The 17,196-nt window shown below is 39.3% G+C and overlaps 1 protein-coding gene across 1 annotated transcript; it reads left to right on the forward strand.

Annotated features, from left to right (window-relative positions):
* Positions 1-478: 478 nt before the first annotated feature.
* On the forward strand, positions 479-13,936 carry NADSYN1 (NAD synthetase 1; the record flags this gene model as incomplete). Its single annotated transcript, XM_009696127.1, has 14 exons — positions 479-596; positions 2,251-2,382; positions 3,233-3,307; positions 3,482-3,606; positions 3,839-3,887; positions 4,555-4,657; positions 5,337-5,505; positions 5,857-5,992; positions 7,499-7,605; positions 8,420-8,551; positions 9,030-9,099; positions 9,890-10,018; positions 10,748-10,924; positions 13,786-13,936. Coding segments are annotated over 14 exons (1,576 nt in total), but the record flags the coding sequence as incomplete, so codon positions are not given.
* Positions 13,937-17,196: the final 3,260 nt, after the last annotated feature.

Raw genomic sequence — 17,196 nt, forward strand, 5'->3', positions numbered from 1 at the left:
TCCCAGTTACAGACATTCATGTCCTTGTATTTCTTTCTTTGCACATTGGGAAAAGAAAAAAGCAGTAAAAGTCATCGTCTTCTTGTGCTTCTGTTTGCTATGCTTTTGGATTTACTAAGAGAGAAGAAAAATGGGACAACTGACCTTGCAGGAGTATCTCCGTGTTGCCCTTTCAGACCAAGATTGTCCTTTTCTCTCTTTGAGACCCCGGCCTCTATGGAGTAAAGCAGAAGGCATTTAATTTAAAACAGAATGAGCAAAGACCCTTCTGCCCTCTGCAACCACTACTGGTCTTTGACAGGAGAGTCAGGCAATGTAACAAAACAGATGTTTTTGAGAGTCCTATCCATGTTTGAGCTAAGATGTGCAGAAAACTGACAATGACATAGCTGGTTTTGTCAGTGGTTTTAAATGATAGCTGCAGTATTCACAGCATATTATTGCCAGCTGAATTTTTTTGTGCCTTTTGCTTTGACAGCCCTCATATTGAAATGGGACTTGATGGCGTGGAAATTTTCACTAACTCTTCAGGGAGCCACCATGTGCTGCGAAAGGCTCACACCCGGGTGGATTTGGTGAATTCTGCCACAGCAAAGGTATTTGCTTTTAAAAAAAAAAACCTAATTTTTTGCTTATGCACCTGATTTTTTTTTCAGAACAGTCTTCTCTCCTGTGACAGGGCATAGTATGAACGTGGAGGCCTTGACAGTCCTTGTTGTTAGTCTCTTGTTTTCTTGCCTGTAATTACCTTCCCTGATGGAGTTAGCTATAGAGGAAGAGCTCTCTGGCTGGGGGGGCTATACTTTTTTGGGGTGCCCTGATGTAGTGTGAAGCACTGTAACTTGTTCCCAGCTCTGTGACCCCAAATGCCAGAGGCTGTTTGGTTGCAGGTCAGCTCTATGTGGTCTGTGGAGCAGCGGACTGGAAGAGAGGCCGTTTGGTATTTGCATGGGAATAGGGGAGATACAAACCTACCTCTGTGTGTGTGCAGGGAACTCCCAGAAGAAACTTTGCATGCGAGCACGTAGTTTTGCACTGGCATGCCAACTATATAATCCATCTTTCATGCACATCTATAAAGAAGAGTCAGAATACCTTAAAGTAGTTTGTTAACTCCCAGCTCTGGAGACTTACGCTCCAAAAATGTATTTGATGTCCTCAATCTTAATTCCATTAAACAATGAAGAAAAACAATATTGCACTCGTGTAATGGATAAAAAATAGTTAATCAGAGTAACTGGCTTTCAGTAATTGGAAGTATGAAATGCTGAATCCACTACATAGAGAGAATAACCAGCTTGAAAGGGTGTTGTTGAATGCACATTCTCCATAAAGGGCAAACAACCAGTGACTGTGGTTGTTCCCTGTAGTTATCTGTGCCTAAATGCTCTCCCTCCATATGCTTTATGTACTGAATTGGCAGCTTGTTGCCAGCTTGTAGTTCGGTCAACAGAGGGGGTTATTTTCCTAGCATATATAAAACCATCCCAAAGTCTCTCTTGTTTCGTCAAGATGACCGTTTCCTTCCCGATTTTCGTTCACATGGCAACATTGTGTTGGAGAAATATTGGTAGCTATATCAGGAAGCATAAATAGAAATCAGTGTTTAAACTCAGACTTCATTTCCACCCCCCTCCTGTCATCTTCTTACTTAAAATATATTATATTTTTCTACTTTGAAAGTTCTTTCCATTTTAAAGAGAAGACATATAGTTATTAGACTCGAATCCCATTTAACAGTGATGGGAAGAAAAACAAAGTAATGAGTATACATTGCACTGTGAGAAGTGTTTGAGTTGTACAACTGCTTTGTCATTGTAATTTAACATGCTGTGGTTATATTTGACAGTATCTTCTCTGTCCTCAGATACCCAAACACAGTTTCTGTCGTCATCTTCCTGCTTCTCTCAATCTCAAATTGAACTTAGAATTTCAATTTAAAAGTGCAGCCCTCTCTGTTTGGGCTGAGGAAATGACTCTTGCTAATAACAGAAGATTTCCAACAGTGTGAAAGGGATAGAACTCACTTAATACATTTGCTTGTATGTAATTACTTGTTTCTGTCGGGTATACACATGCAAAGTATTTTTTCAAATGACGAGAGTCCCAGCCGTAAATCATTCACAATGTAAAGACATAGGAAGATGAGATGAAGGACAGGAACAGAGAAATTACATTTTGTCTTTTAACATTGTCAGGTGCTATATTCTGAAAAACATTTTTTTGTCTGCATGTTTGTTTTCCTCCCAGAATGGTGGAATATATATTTTAGCTAACCAGAAAGGCTGTGATGGTGATCGTCTGTATTATGATGGCTGTGCCATGATTTCAATGAATGGAGAAACAGTTGCACAAGGATCCCAGTTTTCACTCGATGATGTGGTAATATATTCAACCTATAGCTGCTAGTTACAGCTGAAGTTAGTATGGCTACATTTATGCTCAACACTTTCCAGACATTCCAGATATTAGGTCCACGTCTCTAGACTAAATAAGACATATTTTTACTACGCTATTCAACTAGATCTAAGGTTTTTCCTAGTCAAATTGCCTGGACCTGATCTACAGTAGGTTGGACTTGATGATCCCAGAGGTCTCTTCCAAGCAAATCGATTCTGTGTGATTCTGCGTACAGTAGCTCTCCTGCTTTTGTGAGCGAGGAAGAGCTGTCACAGTGGAGGAACTTCGTGAAAATGTTTGCATATGCAATTACCATGTTTAGGAGAGACCCTGTTAACTTCTATTCCCTTACCTAAGAAAAAAGGGGCAAAGATTGCAGTGTTCTAATTATGACCAGGTTTGGTAGACAAAAGGTTTGATAAGTTGAGCTTTGCCTCAAAAAGCCCTTTCTCAGGAGATTTGTCATCAAAGCTGTAGGTTTCCTCACATTATGTGCCAAATTCATCTCTTTTCCCAGTATGCCTGTCACCTTTTCCTCTTGTCCTTTGCCGCAACTGATGATGAACCTATTGTTCAGCCAGCTGACAAGCACTATAAATTTGTTGTAGTTCATGAGTGTCCTGGTGTACTCGGTGAAGCGAGTCAGATGTGCTCACTTTGTAATATAAGTAATTCTACTGAGTCAGAAATTACTTGTGAAGTGAGCATAAAAATCTGTCTTCAAAAAAGTTGCATGCTTTCTTCTTCCCCAACATTTTTTGTAGTCCAGGGTTGTCAAACACTGTTTATCTGTTTGTGTAGAATCAATCTAATGTTGAAAGCCTTTTCATAGGAGGTGCTGGTTGCCACTCTGGACTTGGAAGATGTTCGAAGTTACAGAGCAGAGATTTCATCTCGTAACTTAGCGGTAAGGATTCTTTATGGAAGTTATGTTTATAAACTCTGCCAAGTTCAAATAGTTACTGAGTTTAAAAAGTATTTGCATGTCTTGATTTTTGCAGCATTCTGTAGATCTGATGTTTTGTGGGTATATGCTACATTAAAGTTGATGTCTTCCCAATTCTTCTGTACTATTGCTTAGGCAAGTAAAGTGAATCCTTATCCCAGGGTAAAAGTGAATTTTGCTCTGTCATGTTCTGATGATGTAGCTGTACCTACTTGTATGCCAGTCCAGTGGAGACATCATACTCCGGAGGAGGAGATCAGGTAAGCAGATACTGAATCTGTAGCTTGAAAATTATTTTGATTTAAAAAAAAAAAACAACAACCACAAAACAAAAACAAAAAACAAAAACTCAAACAAAAAAAATGAGATAAACATAAGATCTTATTTATATTTAAGTAAAGAAAATATCTAATTGGAAGACCACAGTAAATATGTTGATTTGATTAGGTTATTCCATAGCCCTCTTGGAATAAGGATATTCTGTAATTTCAGCCTTGGTCCTGCATGTTGGCTTTGGGACTATTTAAGGCGCAGCAAACAGGTAAGAACAACCATTTTTGTTCTTTGCTCTGGCATACACATCTTCTGTGCCATAGGGACAGTACACATCGCTATCCTGCGCAGCTGCTAATGCAAAGTGATGTTAGCCCAGGGTGCAAGGTTTGAGTTTTTCACTGGTGGCTCATTCAGACTTAAAACCCGTACGCAAAGTGTGACTTCAGTATGCTCTTCAGACCTTTTCCTTAGGGATCATGCTTACTTTGAAAGCAACAGTCAAGCTTACCTAATAAAGCGGATTTCTTTTTCTTTGAATCACTGTTTTTTTCAGTGAGGAAAATATTTTAGTGGCATAATGGAGGTATTTAAAATAAGTAGTGTGACATGGGCTAGGATTCACTTTAATAGTGAAATATATATGAAAAATTTAATCCTTTTTATTGGCTCTTCTGTCTTAACTAGAGGGTAGAGACATACTGGAAGTTTTTCTAGCCAAAAGGTTTATGCTGACTGCTTGTTTGATTATCCAGTCAGTAACAGTTTAAGAGGGTTTGCTAGGTCTCGTTGGTTTGTTTGTTTTTCCCCAGTAGAATATAAGCAGACTTGAACAATGCATGTGTAATTCTTTTATGAGAGTATGTTTCTGAATGATACAATGTGTTTTTTTCTAATGTTGCTATTTGGAACGTCTTCCTTGCTCTATTTTCAAGGCAGGGTTTCTCCTCCCTCTTAGTGGTGGAATTGACAGCTCTGCTACAGCTTGCGTAGTATACTCTATGTGTCACCAGGTTTGCCTGGCAGTCAAGAACGGAAGTAAGTAGATAAGCATGTCTGGCTAGCCGTGCTTACTAGTGGTTACGGACAAGTTAATAGTAGCTGGGTGCAATGGATGCAAGAGGTCTTTAATGGTAGACTCCTGCCCAGTTGTTCTAATGGAATGCTTTGTATCTCTTCAGAAATTACAGCAAAAATGTGCATCCAGATTTCAGGTTCTTTGAATTGGCTTAATAGTTTTCCTTTTGGGTTTAAGAATTGAATGTGGAACTCAGGCTAGTTTCTGTGTAGAGTATCGTTCAAAATGTTGGCTGATGTAGTTTTGGGATTTCAGTTTATCATGAGAATTTTCTCCTTCTGTTGAATTCAGCACTACGAATCATGGTCAGGCATGGTTCAAGCTCTTAAACCAGCTTTAAGTAGACTATATGCCTTTGTAGACATGGGATCGTATTTTCTCTGAAGTTTCTTTAAGGTATAGAACAAAAGGATTTAACACTTCTGTGTTCAAAACTAGGAGCAAAATTCAAAATCAGTAATTCTTGTATTTGATATATGAAAATATGTTTGGGGAGTTACGTGATGGAGTCATCTTATTTGTGAGGGGCAGTGTAAAGCTTAAGCGGAATACAAGAAACGTACCAGATATTTGCATATCCTGGATAGCAGGAGCGCAACAATTTCCACTCTTGTTCTGTTTCTTTTGCTTTGTTCTCAGATGCAGATGTACTGGCTGATGTGCGCAAGATTGTGAATGATGAGACCTACGTCCCTGAGGATCCTCGAGAATTTTGCAAGCGTATCTTTACCACTTGCTATATGGCTAGTGAGAACTCCTCCCAGGATACTTGCAACAGGGCTAAACTTCTGGCTGAGCAAATAGGCAGGTACAAGTTGAGACGTGCTGGGAAAAAATCATATTCTGGCAAAGACTTTCGTATAAAACTTTCAAGCTCTAAAATGGGAAAAAATAGGAGAGGAATAGTGGGTGTGTTAAGTAGGAGTGTTACAGGCATTATTATTTAAGTGTGCCAAACTTGGAAGCATTTGGTGAAGGGCATGGAAATTTGGAAACAGACTCTGGAAAGTGTTATTCTTTCCTAAGTTTCTTCATACCAAATCTGAGATGGTAGCAGCCTTAAAACATCATTTGAAGGGTAGGGTTTTTGCTTTTTTTAATGCTATTTTATAGAGTCAGATTGTGCTAGTTGAGTCACTTCTGCTTGAATTCTTCCCAGCTATCACATCAATCTGAACATAGATGTGGCTGTGAAAGCTATTGTGGGAATCTTCAGCATGGTGACAGGTCGAACGCCTCGGTTTTCTGTCTACGGAGGGAGCAGCAGAGAAAACCTGGCACTCCAGAATGTGCAGGTGTGTTTCATATAGGATGAACCAGATCAGACCCCCCTTTTTTTTCCTTTTCTTTTTTTTTTTTTTTTAAACTGAATACAAACTGGTAAAGTAGCAAGGGGACCTTTCATTTGCATTGCTGTGGAAACCTAAACTTCTTGTGGTGTGTCCCTGAAGATTCATGGGCTTCCAGTAAATGCTTGTCTGCAGCAGAAATGTACAGTTCCACATAACTCAGGAGAAGACCAAGATAATTATTGTTTGTGACTTTTATAGGTCAGGAAGATGGTCAGGAAAAAATAGTACATGCCTCTATCCCGTCAATAGCGTTGGACTAGATGCTGTTGAGAAAGGCATCCTGACAGAGAGTTGCCAGGTCAGGAAAATGAGCAGCAAAGTATTCTAATAGACAAGTCTCAGTCCAGCAGGATTGTGGCAGGTCAACACTCAAAAATAGTGCGGATGTTTAGTAGACTTCCCTCTGGTGAACGTTAGCAGCCTTTAAAAGGCTGTTTGTGAGATGTCAAGCTTACCCATTCCAATTCCAAGATGTCCTCAGTTTTAGAAAGAAGACAAATATTTTTTTTACATCAGAAAGTATTTAATCTTCAATAGGCTTACAAAATGCAGCTGAAAACCACATTTCCGGTTATGCTTTTTCATTGTGTCAGAACAGATTGGTGCTGTGTCTGAGTAGTGCTGGTATACGTATCCTATAGAATCACAGAACAGATAGCTGCCTAGTGACTTCTAGTCCCTGGCTCCAGTTGTACATTTTGTTGTCTTTATAGCTTTCTTTTTGTCCTATTCTTAAAAGCTTCCAACCTAACTAGCAGTTCTGTTTTAATTCTGGCTACGTGTTGATTGTTGTGTTTGATAGTTTTTGTTAGCTGAGGACTTGATCTTTCTTCCCAGCTATTACTGGAGAAATCCAGCTGCCTCCTCTGGAAGCAAGCATTGAATCCTTTTATCAGCTTTTTGGCAATGGGTAGGCTTTAGTCACAGAGGAGTGTGGCGATTTGCTTAACATCACACACAATTGTGGGTAGAGCTGGAGGCTGAATCTCAGGTCTGTTTGGTATTATTACCATCCTTAGAAAAAGTTGAGTTTTGAAATGGGGACAAAAGCAAAGAGAACTTTTTACAAATTTTATGTAAATAAGTCCCTTTAGTCTAATATTCCATGAAAGGGTGTGGTAGACAGATGGTTTATCTGCATACTTCATCCTTCAGGGATCCTTATTAGTGCTTGTAGGAGGTAGAAAATGGCAACTACTCCCCGTTCTGCAATTCAGAGTACAATAAACTTGCTCAGTCATGTAACTCTGCAGCAGTAGCGGATACTGAACCTGGCTTTCCTATGCGCGTTCAGCACCTTCTCCACAAGACCATCCTTCTTGCAGTAACGCCTACCTCTCTCACATTTTGTTCTGTATGGGTTTGTTTAGGGAAATGATTAATTGGAGTGATTGGGGAGAAATTATTCTGCTGTGTAAATTTGCTTTATTTTTCATTTTGCTTTGCCAGGCTAGAATAAGAATGGTCCTTGCCTACCTGTTTGCTCAGCTGACACTTTGGACTCGTGGAATACCAGGAGGACTTCTGGTGTTAGGATCAGCCAATGTGGATGAAAGGTTGGTGAAAGTTAGAAATCTAAAACCAGGTGAACTGGGAGCAGATCACTGTATTTCCTTGCAACTCTTCCAAATCCCAGTGTAGATTGTTACCTAGAAGAGGTAACAAGTTAAGAATACAGTGATAGCAGTGAAATTAATGAAAATAGTTGAATCGGTCTGAATGGGAAATTGTGTATTTTTCAGAAGTTTAGCCAAAGCATTGTTATAGTTTTCCAATAAAATGTTCCTTCCTTAGCTGCTTTCAGTAGAGCTTGCCTGTACCATTACCACGTTAACTTTCCGATCTGTTATTTGTTGCATTTTCAATTACTGTATTAGGAATTAAGTTGTGAACTTTGAGTTGAAAAACAGATTTTAAAAATCTGGAGTACTGTTACTAGAGCTGACTATTTGAAGATTTAAGCAATCCCTGTAAGATTGTGGAATTGATGACCTCTAAAGCTGTAAGAGTAGTGTGTGCTGATTCTGTGGGTGTTTTGGGGTTTATTTTTTTAATTGGTCAGGACAGTATTTTAATTGTTTTACATCAAATATCTTACCTTAGCATGAGCAGTTTTGCAGTGCTTCATAATTGTTTAAAATACCCTCCTCCTCCTGGCAATTTCATGGCTTTAGGTTAGCCCTGTTGCAGCTGAACACATTTGCCCCTTACATATAAACACATTAACAATATGCAGTCTGTTTCTCCCCATCTTTATGCTACATATATATACACACATATATGTATTTTCTATAATATAAAATATTATATATTGTACTAATGTTACATTATTATTTGCTATTACTATGTAAAATTTCCCCTCTTGCTCAGTCTCCGAGGTTACTTGACGAAGTATGATTGCTCAAGTGCTGATATCAATCCCATTGGTGGAATCAGCAAGACTGATTTGAAGAACTTCATACAATATTGCATTGAAAATTTTCAGCTCACAGCCCTCAGAAGGTGAGTAGTGAAGCAGTGATATTTGGTGACTGTATTTGTATGCAGCATATTGTGGACTTCACGGTTTGGTTTTCTCTACTAACAGAGCTAGTCTGCCATAATATAGCAAATGCTAATATAGAAGAGTATTCTTTGCACCCCTTAGTTTTTAAATGATTGTGTAGAATTACACAATGTAAATTGCTGGGTGCTGAAAATGCGGCCAGTCTTAGCAGTTACTGTACGCAAGCATTCGTATTGTTACATATACTGAAGGAGCTGTTTGAGCCAGATGCTTTTTGGTTTTGGTATAAAGCATTGCTTTTTTTAACCTGGAACAGCTTGCAAGTACCACTGGAATTATCTAGTTCTTTAGCAGCTTATGCCCTGAAAAAGTTTTGAATAAAGCATTTGATTTTTAGCAAACCAGACTGTTTGTTGACTAGTACTCATGAGACTGGCTAGAATTCATGTTTTTCTTTTTACCTGTTTCTTACAGTATCATGTCAGCTCCACCCACTGCAGAGTTAGAGCCCCTGGTGGATGGACAAGTGGCTCAAACTGATGAGGTAATGAGCAGTGACTTTAAAATGCTCTGGTAAGCCTTATCCCCAAATTTGGTTTTTGTCCAATAACTATTGTTTGCTCTTGTATGCATCCATGCTTATTGACAAGCAGTCTTAAAGCTGCTAACACTAGTCTCCCACACCAGCCTTATCTGTGTTGACAACAGTTTCCAAAGCAGCAAATAAACTTTTTTTGAATGATTTTATATTCTGGGCTCTTAGAAGGAAGAGTGTTCTGAAACTTAGTTTGTTTTTTAAAGTTTGTTAATATCAAAAGATAGTCAGTCAGGGCCTTACTGCTGTTGAAATGACTGGTGGCAGCACCCTTCCTCTTCTCCCTGTGCCCTTCTCTTTGCTATCCACTTGAATAAGAGAGGACTAGTAAGCCTAACAACTACCTCTAAGGGCTGTTGGGTACTTAACTGTAGGCTATTGTAAAACTCTTTATGATAAAGCAATTAGTGGTTTTCTTCATTTGGCCTTACCTTACTGATGTACACTACATTTAAGCGACCTAGAAGGGAAAATGAACAAATCTTTCTCAGGAAAAAAATGTTTTCAGTGGCCAAATCAAATACATTCGTGGAAGAATTTCAAATCTTCTGTTTCAGAGAGATTCTAGGTTTTTTTTCTCCTGCTCATAATAGTGCTATCTGTTTGTCTTTTTGATCATTGGCAATTTCATTTTGGTGTTTCTTTGATTAAACTGAGTTATTGTAATTGCTTCATAAAAATATTAGTTATAATTTGCATAGTTAAGATTTTCAGTGACTTTCTGCGTGTGTGATTTCAGGCAGATATGGGGATGACATATGCAGAGCTCTCAATCTATGGCAAATTACGAAAAATTGCAAAGGCTGGACCGTACAGTATGTTCTGTAAGCTGATTCATATGTGGAAGGAAATTTGTACTCCAAGAGAGGTAATATAAAAAAAAAAGAAATTCAAATCATGTATTGTCTTTGCCAAAATAGAGTGTGTTTGGAGAAAGGTCGATTAGAGTTCCTTTTAACTAAAAGGGACAGTTTAATTATTCTCTGTTTAGAGATTATTCTACAGCTATAGCAGAATATGTGGAAAAACTAGTATGCATCTCTTAAATTAATGGAGTTTGTTGTCTGTGTTGCAAATTGTTAGAATGGTAATTAGGTAATTTGAAAACAATTACTTTAGAACTATACCTTTGGGGAAAATTATTCTCTGAAGTATACATGACTGACTACTGTTGAAACCTTTGGTTATGTATTCCGAGACAGAAAATGGTTCTTGCTTTGAAAGAATATCTACACTGAAGAGGTATCTGCTTTGCTGTTAGGCAGTTCTTCCCTTCTTGTGCATAAAGGAAAAAGTTCAGATTGTCACCTGAATTGCAGAGGCTAGCGCTTACTGTTTAGATTTCTTACAAGACACTTCCTTATGGTAAATGATGGGTGCAGAGACTGAGGCAGTGTCTGAAAATGGTCTTAAACACCTTTCATAGGTAGGGTCATCCACAGGGATTCATACTAGTAGTAGTAGATAATGTATGTAAATGTTAATGGAAGAAAATGGATGGGTAAAGCTAGAACACGGTCTCCAAAATACTGTTCTCTAAATTTTTTAAAAACTAAGAAACTTCATCTGATTAAAAGCTATATTCTTTGTACACCAGGTGGCATCAAAGGTTAAGCATTTCTTCAGGATGTATTCAATTAACAGACATAAAATGACCACCCTCACTCCTTCCTACCATGCTGAAAACTACAGTCCAGATGACAACCGATTTGACCTGAGGCCTTTCCTTTATAACACCACGTGGTCCTGGCAATTTAGGTGTATAGATAAACAGGTAAATGCCCTCTACTTCTTGTAGGGTTTTGTATTTAAAGTCCTCGCAATGGGACAAGCCCAGTTCCAGTAAATCTCCAGCAAAAGACAACTAGCCTTTAGGATAATAGTTATTGCAGATGTAACTCTGATTGTTCTTTTCACATAACTGTGAGGCTAAGAATTCTCTGGTTTCAGTGTAGGCTGTTTGGTTGTTTTTTTCATTGTTAAGTATGGCTTCTCATATTCCTATGAAAGCAAGAAGGAGGAGGTAAAAAAAAAAAAAAGAGAATATATGTACTGAGGCCAGAAACTAATAGGTGTACCCATACTCATGAAGTCCTGTGCTAATGCGGAGAACAAGCTTATGTGTTTCGGTTTCAGTTCAGGACCTGTCTGAAGGGATCTATTTAATTGCAGGATTAAGACTTGACCTACATCTGCGTGGGAAAAGCCAGTAAGAGGCAGCAATTCATTGTGAATGCTTCCCCATCTGCTTCTACAACAATTCCTTTTTTGAACCTCAAGTCAGTTGACTCATAAATACGTGTTTGTTCAAATACAGCAACAGTAATGGTACAGTGCTTAGTTTGAGTGCTGTGAGGTATGGAGGGGCTAAAGCAACTATTGGAACCGTGCTTAACTTTTTGTAGTTTTTAGTCACGCCTTTGACACTATTTTAATGCATTTTTTATGGCAGAAATACTGGGCTGCAGAATTTTAGCACCTTGAGGATTTTTCTGCCAGAGTTTTTACACCTCGGTTGCTTTTAAGAATATGTTTATATATGTAATAAAATATTAATTCCCTCATCTGCGAAATGCCAGACATGCTGTAATAGTGTTTCATTACCTTGAAACCTAGGATAAAAGCTACCACGTGCAGCTGTTTTTTGTAGGTCTGTATGGTGGGGTTTTTTTCCATCATTTTGGACTTTTTTGCACCAAAGTCCAGGACAAAAGTTCTTTTGGCCACAGTGGGAGTTGGGGAAAATATTTTTGTAGGGTCTGGACCAAAATGTAATTATTTTATACTTACAGTAAATGTGATTAAGATCTTTTAATGATCCAAGATATTGTTACACTCTTTAGCTAGATTTGTATGTAATAGCAGTTGTGCTATGCAAGGGTACTAGCCATTGCAACTCATTCCTGAAAAATGGGAGTCAAGTTTGGGGAAGAATCTGTTATGTAGGCAACAGTAGCCTGAACTGATAACTCGTTGGTACAGATAGCTTTTTGCAAGACTGGAAAATAATGACTTGCAATAATGTGAGTCAAATCTGCCCTGTTGAAGAAACTAAGAGTTTCTATTTATTGTGTGTATTCAGCACCATTGTAATTCTGAAGACAGTCACTCACTAGGACAATATCTTACTGATAATTATGCTCATGGGACTTAATCTGCACTTAAGGTTTTTCTGGTGGAGTAACATGACTATGAAAATAAGGCATAAACTCTAAAGGACATAAAAAGCACCTTTAGTTAGGTAATGCCAAGTTTTCCTGTAGAAGAGTCATGTTACAGCTTGAGCTCATTTGTGGAGGGGAATGGTTTGGAGTGCTAATGATGAAGAAATCTGTTGGATTTGTGGAAAGTACTTTTCTGCTTTGGATGTTTGTAGTATAGTCAAGCCAATTTAGTTACCCGCTCTTTTAAGTGCAAAATTCCATTTGTATTTGCTGCAGAAGGAACAGGGTTAAGAGGAAGTTGAGGTCATAGCGTTTGCTGGGAATTGCCAGATTTGCGCTTGGAGTCTTGTGGTCATTCAGCTCTACCTAGCTGAAGGTCCCACCTGGGGGATGAAATTTTTAGTGGTTTAGAGCAACCCCAGGAACTCCAGTAGCACTGTCTGTAGCTTCTGCCTTTCAGTTACGTCTCAGGTAAAGGATGTGTGGTCAGAGCATGCGTGTTAACAATTTCTACGTGCCAAAATGTTAACTGGGATTTTAACAGCTGGCATAATTTGAAGGAACTGTGACATATCTCAGAAGAAAGCTGGCACATCTGCCCCCAAGGATTAGGTATCTGCTGTCTGTCTCCTGCTTTTTCCAGTGCTTACTGATCATACCACAAGATTAGCTGTGTTTAGTCAAACTAAATGATTTATCAACCTGAGTATCTTTGTACGTCTCTTGCACGACCAGCAGATGTTGAAGGAAGAACGTAATAACAGGGAATTTATAATACAACCCTCTCTATATATCCCCATAGATTTGGGGAACACAGAACTAAATTTTCCTGAGTTACAAGTAGCGTGTAGAACACCGTGTTTAGTTTGTGCTGTTGGTCTGTCCTCCATGAGTTTGTAGAATCCCTTCTGAAACTATTTATATTGTTAGTCTTTACAACAGCTTAGCTTAATGTAAGGTAATTCCTTTTCTTAAGTTTTAAGAACAGTGAAGGTCGCTTTTGTAAAATTGTGTGTGTGTGCATGAAAAGCATTTCCTGAGTTTGTTTTAATTATCCTAGCCTGTCTGTTACAGGCAGGGTTCCAGGTTATGGCCTTATCTGATCTGACAGCTGTCCCTGAAACGGGCAGTCTCGCCTCCCTTCCTGTCACTCCTGGCTTCTGAGATGGCTTTGGTGCTTGTCGCACTCAGTGGTCAGCCAAATGAAGTCACCAAACTGACAAAAAACAAGGAACTCATGGGAGTGTGCAGCCGGGGGGAGGTTAAGGGGGTGGATGGGAAGAAAGCTTGACCTTCTCTTTTGACTGCAACTAACACCCTGTTCGGTTCAGTTGTCCCCTAGAGCATATCCTGCTGCCAGTTCCCAGTAGATCTGGGCTCTACACTGTCGTGTGGTGGAAGTCTGAAAAGACACGAGGCACTAAATGCAAACTTATGTTTACTATTGAATCAGTTTCCTTTTAACTTGCAGGTATCCAAGCTAGAAGAAAAGGAAGGAATTTCTCTAGTTGAAGACGTGGACTGATTTGCTGTCTTGTTTAACTGTGGTAATTAATTTGCTAAGCAGAATGTTCAAAACTGGAGTATACTGTGATGATGAGCAGAGATGACCCAAACAATTGTTGAGATGACCATTGTAAATGATATTTGTAATCAAGTCCTTTTTGTTCTTTTTTTGATTGACTCGCTGGTTTGTTCCCAATATACTTAGACCGTAGCTTGGCTAAGGAACCATTTATTAAGGATTTTCTTCAACTACTTGAGTTAACTGCATTTAACTGAAAATATTTGGATAAGCCCGTCAATCGTAAATAAATGCAGGGTGGTCTTTTGTGAACGTGAATACACATACAAATACTAAGTTTGGTTCTAATAATTTGGATATGATTTTTGAGTAACCCTCAGCTGAAAGTGTAAGATTTTAGAAGTTCTGTCATGTGCTGTTGAGGGGAAGAACTAATTTTACTTTGCAATAAACTTGCAATTTTGTAATGCTAATTGACTCAGTTCTTATTTTATGTGTTTTTTACTTACCTGGCACTGGCTATGTAGACCTGTCCAGTGTTTTGAATGGCCACATAAGGTCTGATTCAGCAAGGTATTGGAAGCATGTCGAACTTGAAGCAGATGGGTAATCCCCTTGTTAGAGGAATCCAAATTAGAGTTCAGCTTCTTGGTTTGCATCTACTTGCTGTGTAACTTGACCGTTAACTTTAAAATCTCTGACTTAATTTTCTCAGAGAGGAGTAATACCTACTTCATCAGGATGTTCAGGAATTGTTTAATTGTTATTGCTCTTCAAGATCTTCAGCTATATTTTAACTATTTTGAATAAAGTTGGCACGGTGTCTTTTCCCTCCTGGTATTTTTGATGCGTAAGTGTAACTTGGTGTACCTGAAATAAGAAACGTCTTCTGGTGCATCATACTATCTTGAATGGAGAGGACACAAGTTTGGTATCCATGCCACTGTTGTTATTCCTATATGCTCTGGTGCCGCCTGTCTTAAGAGCTGTGATGTGCTGTCACTCACCATGCCATCAGTGAGTGGACTTGTCCACATAATCACCTTACTGTTGGAATCAAGCTCGCTGGCTGTAAAACATCTGGAAATGGAGTGAATGTTGCAGAATGAAGTATGAAGCCAGCTTCCTTTGACCTCGGTTAGTGTGTTACCTGCCTCCCACCTACTGTTGGCAAAAAGTTTTTTTAACTTTGCGGCTTCACTGATCTTTTAAATGTGTCCAGTCCTGTGGAACAGGATAGGCTTGTTCCTTCAGTTGAGTCCCTTTTCTGCTTGTTCCTTTAATGCTTGGTCATTTCCATTGCATTTTTTAAATTTTATTTGAAAAGTGTGGTTGTAATAGGGGAAACGAGAAATGCATTTTTGAGGTTCTGGACAAACTGCGACAGCAGGGGAGCTTAGACCAAGCGGGACTTTTGTACATTGTGTTAATGGAAAACGTCTGCTAAAGGACATGTTCTCCACATTTGTTTTCCACAATCCAGAAAGACAGAGTTGATTCATGTGGAGTTAAAGATGTTGCATTGTTCTTGGTGGGTTTATTATATGGTATTAATTTAAATACATAGCTAACTTACCTCGGTGGATGTTGCTGGTACTAAGAATGTTTATGTTGGTCTGATGGAAAACCCCAGCTGAGATTTGCCTTCCTTCACCGTCAGTTGGGCACTTCCACTTCCTGTTCCAGCTAGAGGGAGCGGATGAATTTTGAACAGAAGTTCAGGAATCTGTTGTATATTTGAAGACTTCTTATTTCTTTTTTTCTTCCTGGGGTTATTGATTCTCTTTCCTGACAATCACAGAAGAGGAAAGAAGGAAACATTTGCTTTTATTCAAATAAAATATAATAGCAAAAATAATAGAATGTTTACATGTGCTCCCTGTTACTGTGGTTACCCTGAATATTTCAGACACTTAGCAAAAGGACACTCGTGTTTCTTAGCAATAGCACTTACAGCATGTGGGCAAATGGCATTTTATTTCTTACCTGCTAGCGCTGAATACAGATTGTACCAGCCCACCCCTACTTTCCTTTTACTGTCCTGAAATTTTCACTGTACCTGTTCCATCTGATGCCTCTAGTTCAATTGCTATCAGCAATAACTCCAGTTTTATCAGTGCTTTGCTGTCTACTGAGAATGGGAAATAACTCTAACCTGTAGCTGCTGACATTCACTTTTTACTAGCGATGATTATTCTGGTAAAGATAATATCATGGAGTTTTCCTTTTTAGCTTAAGCTCCCCCAAAAGGCTGGATCTTACCCTTACTTATTTAGAAGTCAGTGTAAAACTGTGATTTTTTGATCTGTCCGTTGTGCAGCTAAAGGCAAAAACTACCCCGTTGCTAATTAAAGAGTACAGGACCAACCTACTTTTACTGCTCAGGTTGGAAAACCAAAGCAAGGGATTGATACACTTCCCTGTTTTATTGCTATCCTGCCATAGCTCCCAGTATGTGGCAGGGAAGAGTGTGTAGTTGTCAAATGATCCTGACATCGACTATTTTGAAACTGCAGCTTTATGAAAAAGAACAGTGAAAATGTGTACAAAGGGCACCATGAGGAAAGGGGGAGAGGAGCAAAGTGAAGCATCTTTTAACAGTCAAAGTAGCATGAGCTGAGTTCATGGTTGCTTCTGGGAGGCCTAGGTGACTAAATACAAATTAAATACTTTTTGCGACTAGGGATGTAAATAATTATTTAAGAATGAGAATACAAGCAGAAAGCAATAATTTCTATCCTCGCTATGGTTTTTCTCCATAAACCCTAAACCCGACGCCCGCACGGCCGCAGTGCTGTTCCGCAGCTCCCCTGGGGCAGTGACTAGCTTAGAGCTACCCTCAGCCCAGGATGCCGAGTTTACAGCTGCCGTGAGGTAAAAAAGCTGCAACTCCTCATGAGGGATTTATTTATTTTATTTTTTATTTTTTTTTTAAATCGTAAAGGACGTCTGCAATCTGCTTTCGTAAGTTCAGGTGAAGGACTAACGCTTTTTACCAGAGACTTGCTGTCACATCTTTCATCGACTGCTTAATACTAATTCCTGAAGCGGCGGACGTTGCCGGGGCGGGAGACGGTGCCTTGTTTGCTGCCAGAGGGAGAAGTCTGTCGGAGAGCAGCGCCGTGTTTTTTTTAAATCGTAAAGGACGTCTGCAATCTGCTTTCGTAAGTTCAGGTGAAGGACTAACGCTTTTTACCAGAGACTTGCTGTCACATCTTTCATCGACTGCTTAATACTAATTCCTGAAGCGGCGGACGTTGCCGGGGCGGGAGACGGTGCCTTGTTTGCTGCCAGAGGGAGAAGTCTGTCGGAGAGCAGCGCCGTGACCGCGGTCGGTTCCCGGTGGCAAACCCGGGC

Source organism: Cariama cristata, unplaced genomic scaffold, assembly GCF_000690535.1.
Source record: "Cariama cristata isolate BGI_N322 unplaced genomic scaffold, ASM69053v1 scaffold21502, whole genome shotgun sequence".
NCBI classification, from domain to species: domain Eukaryota; kingdom Metazoa; phylum Chordata; class Aves; order Cariamiformes; family Cariamidae; genus Cariama; species Cariama cristata.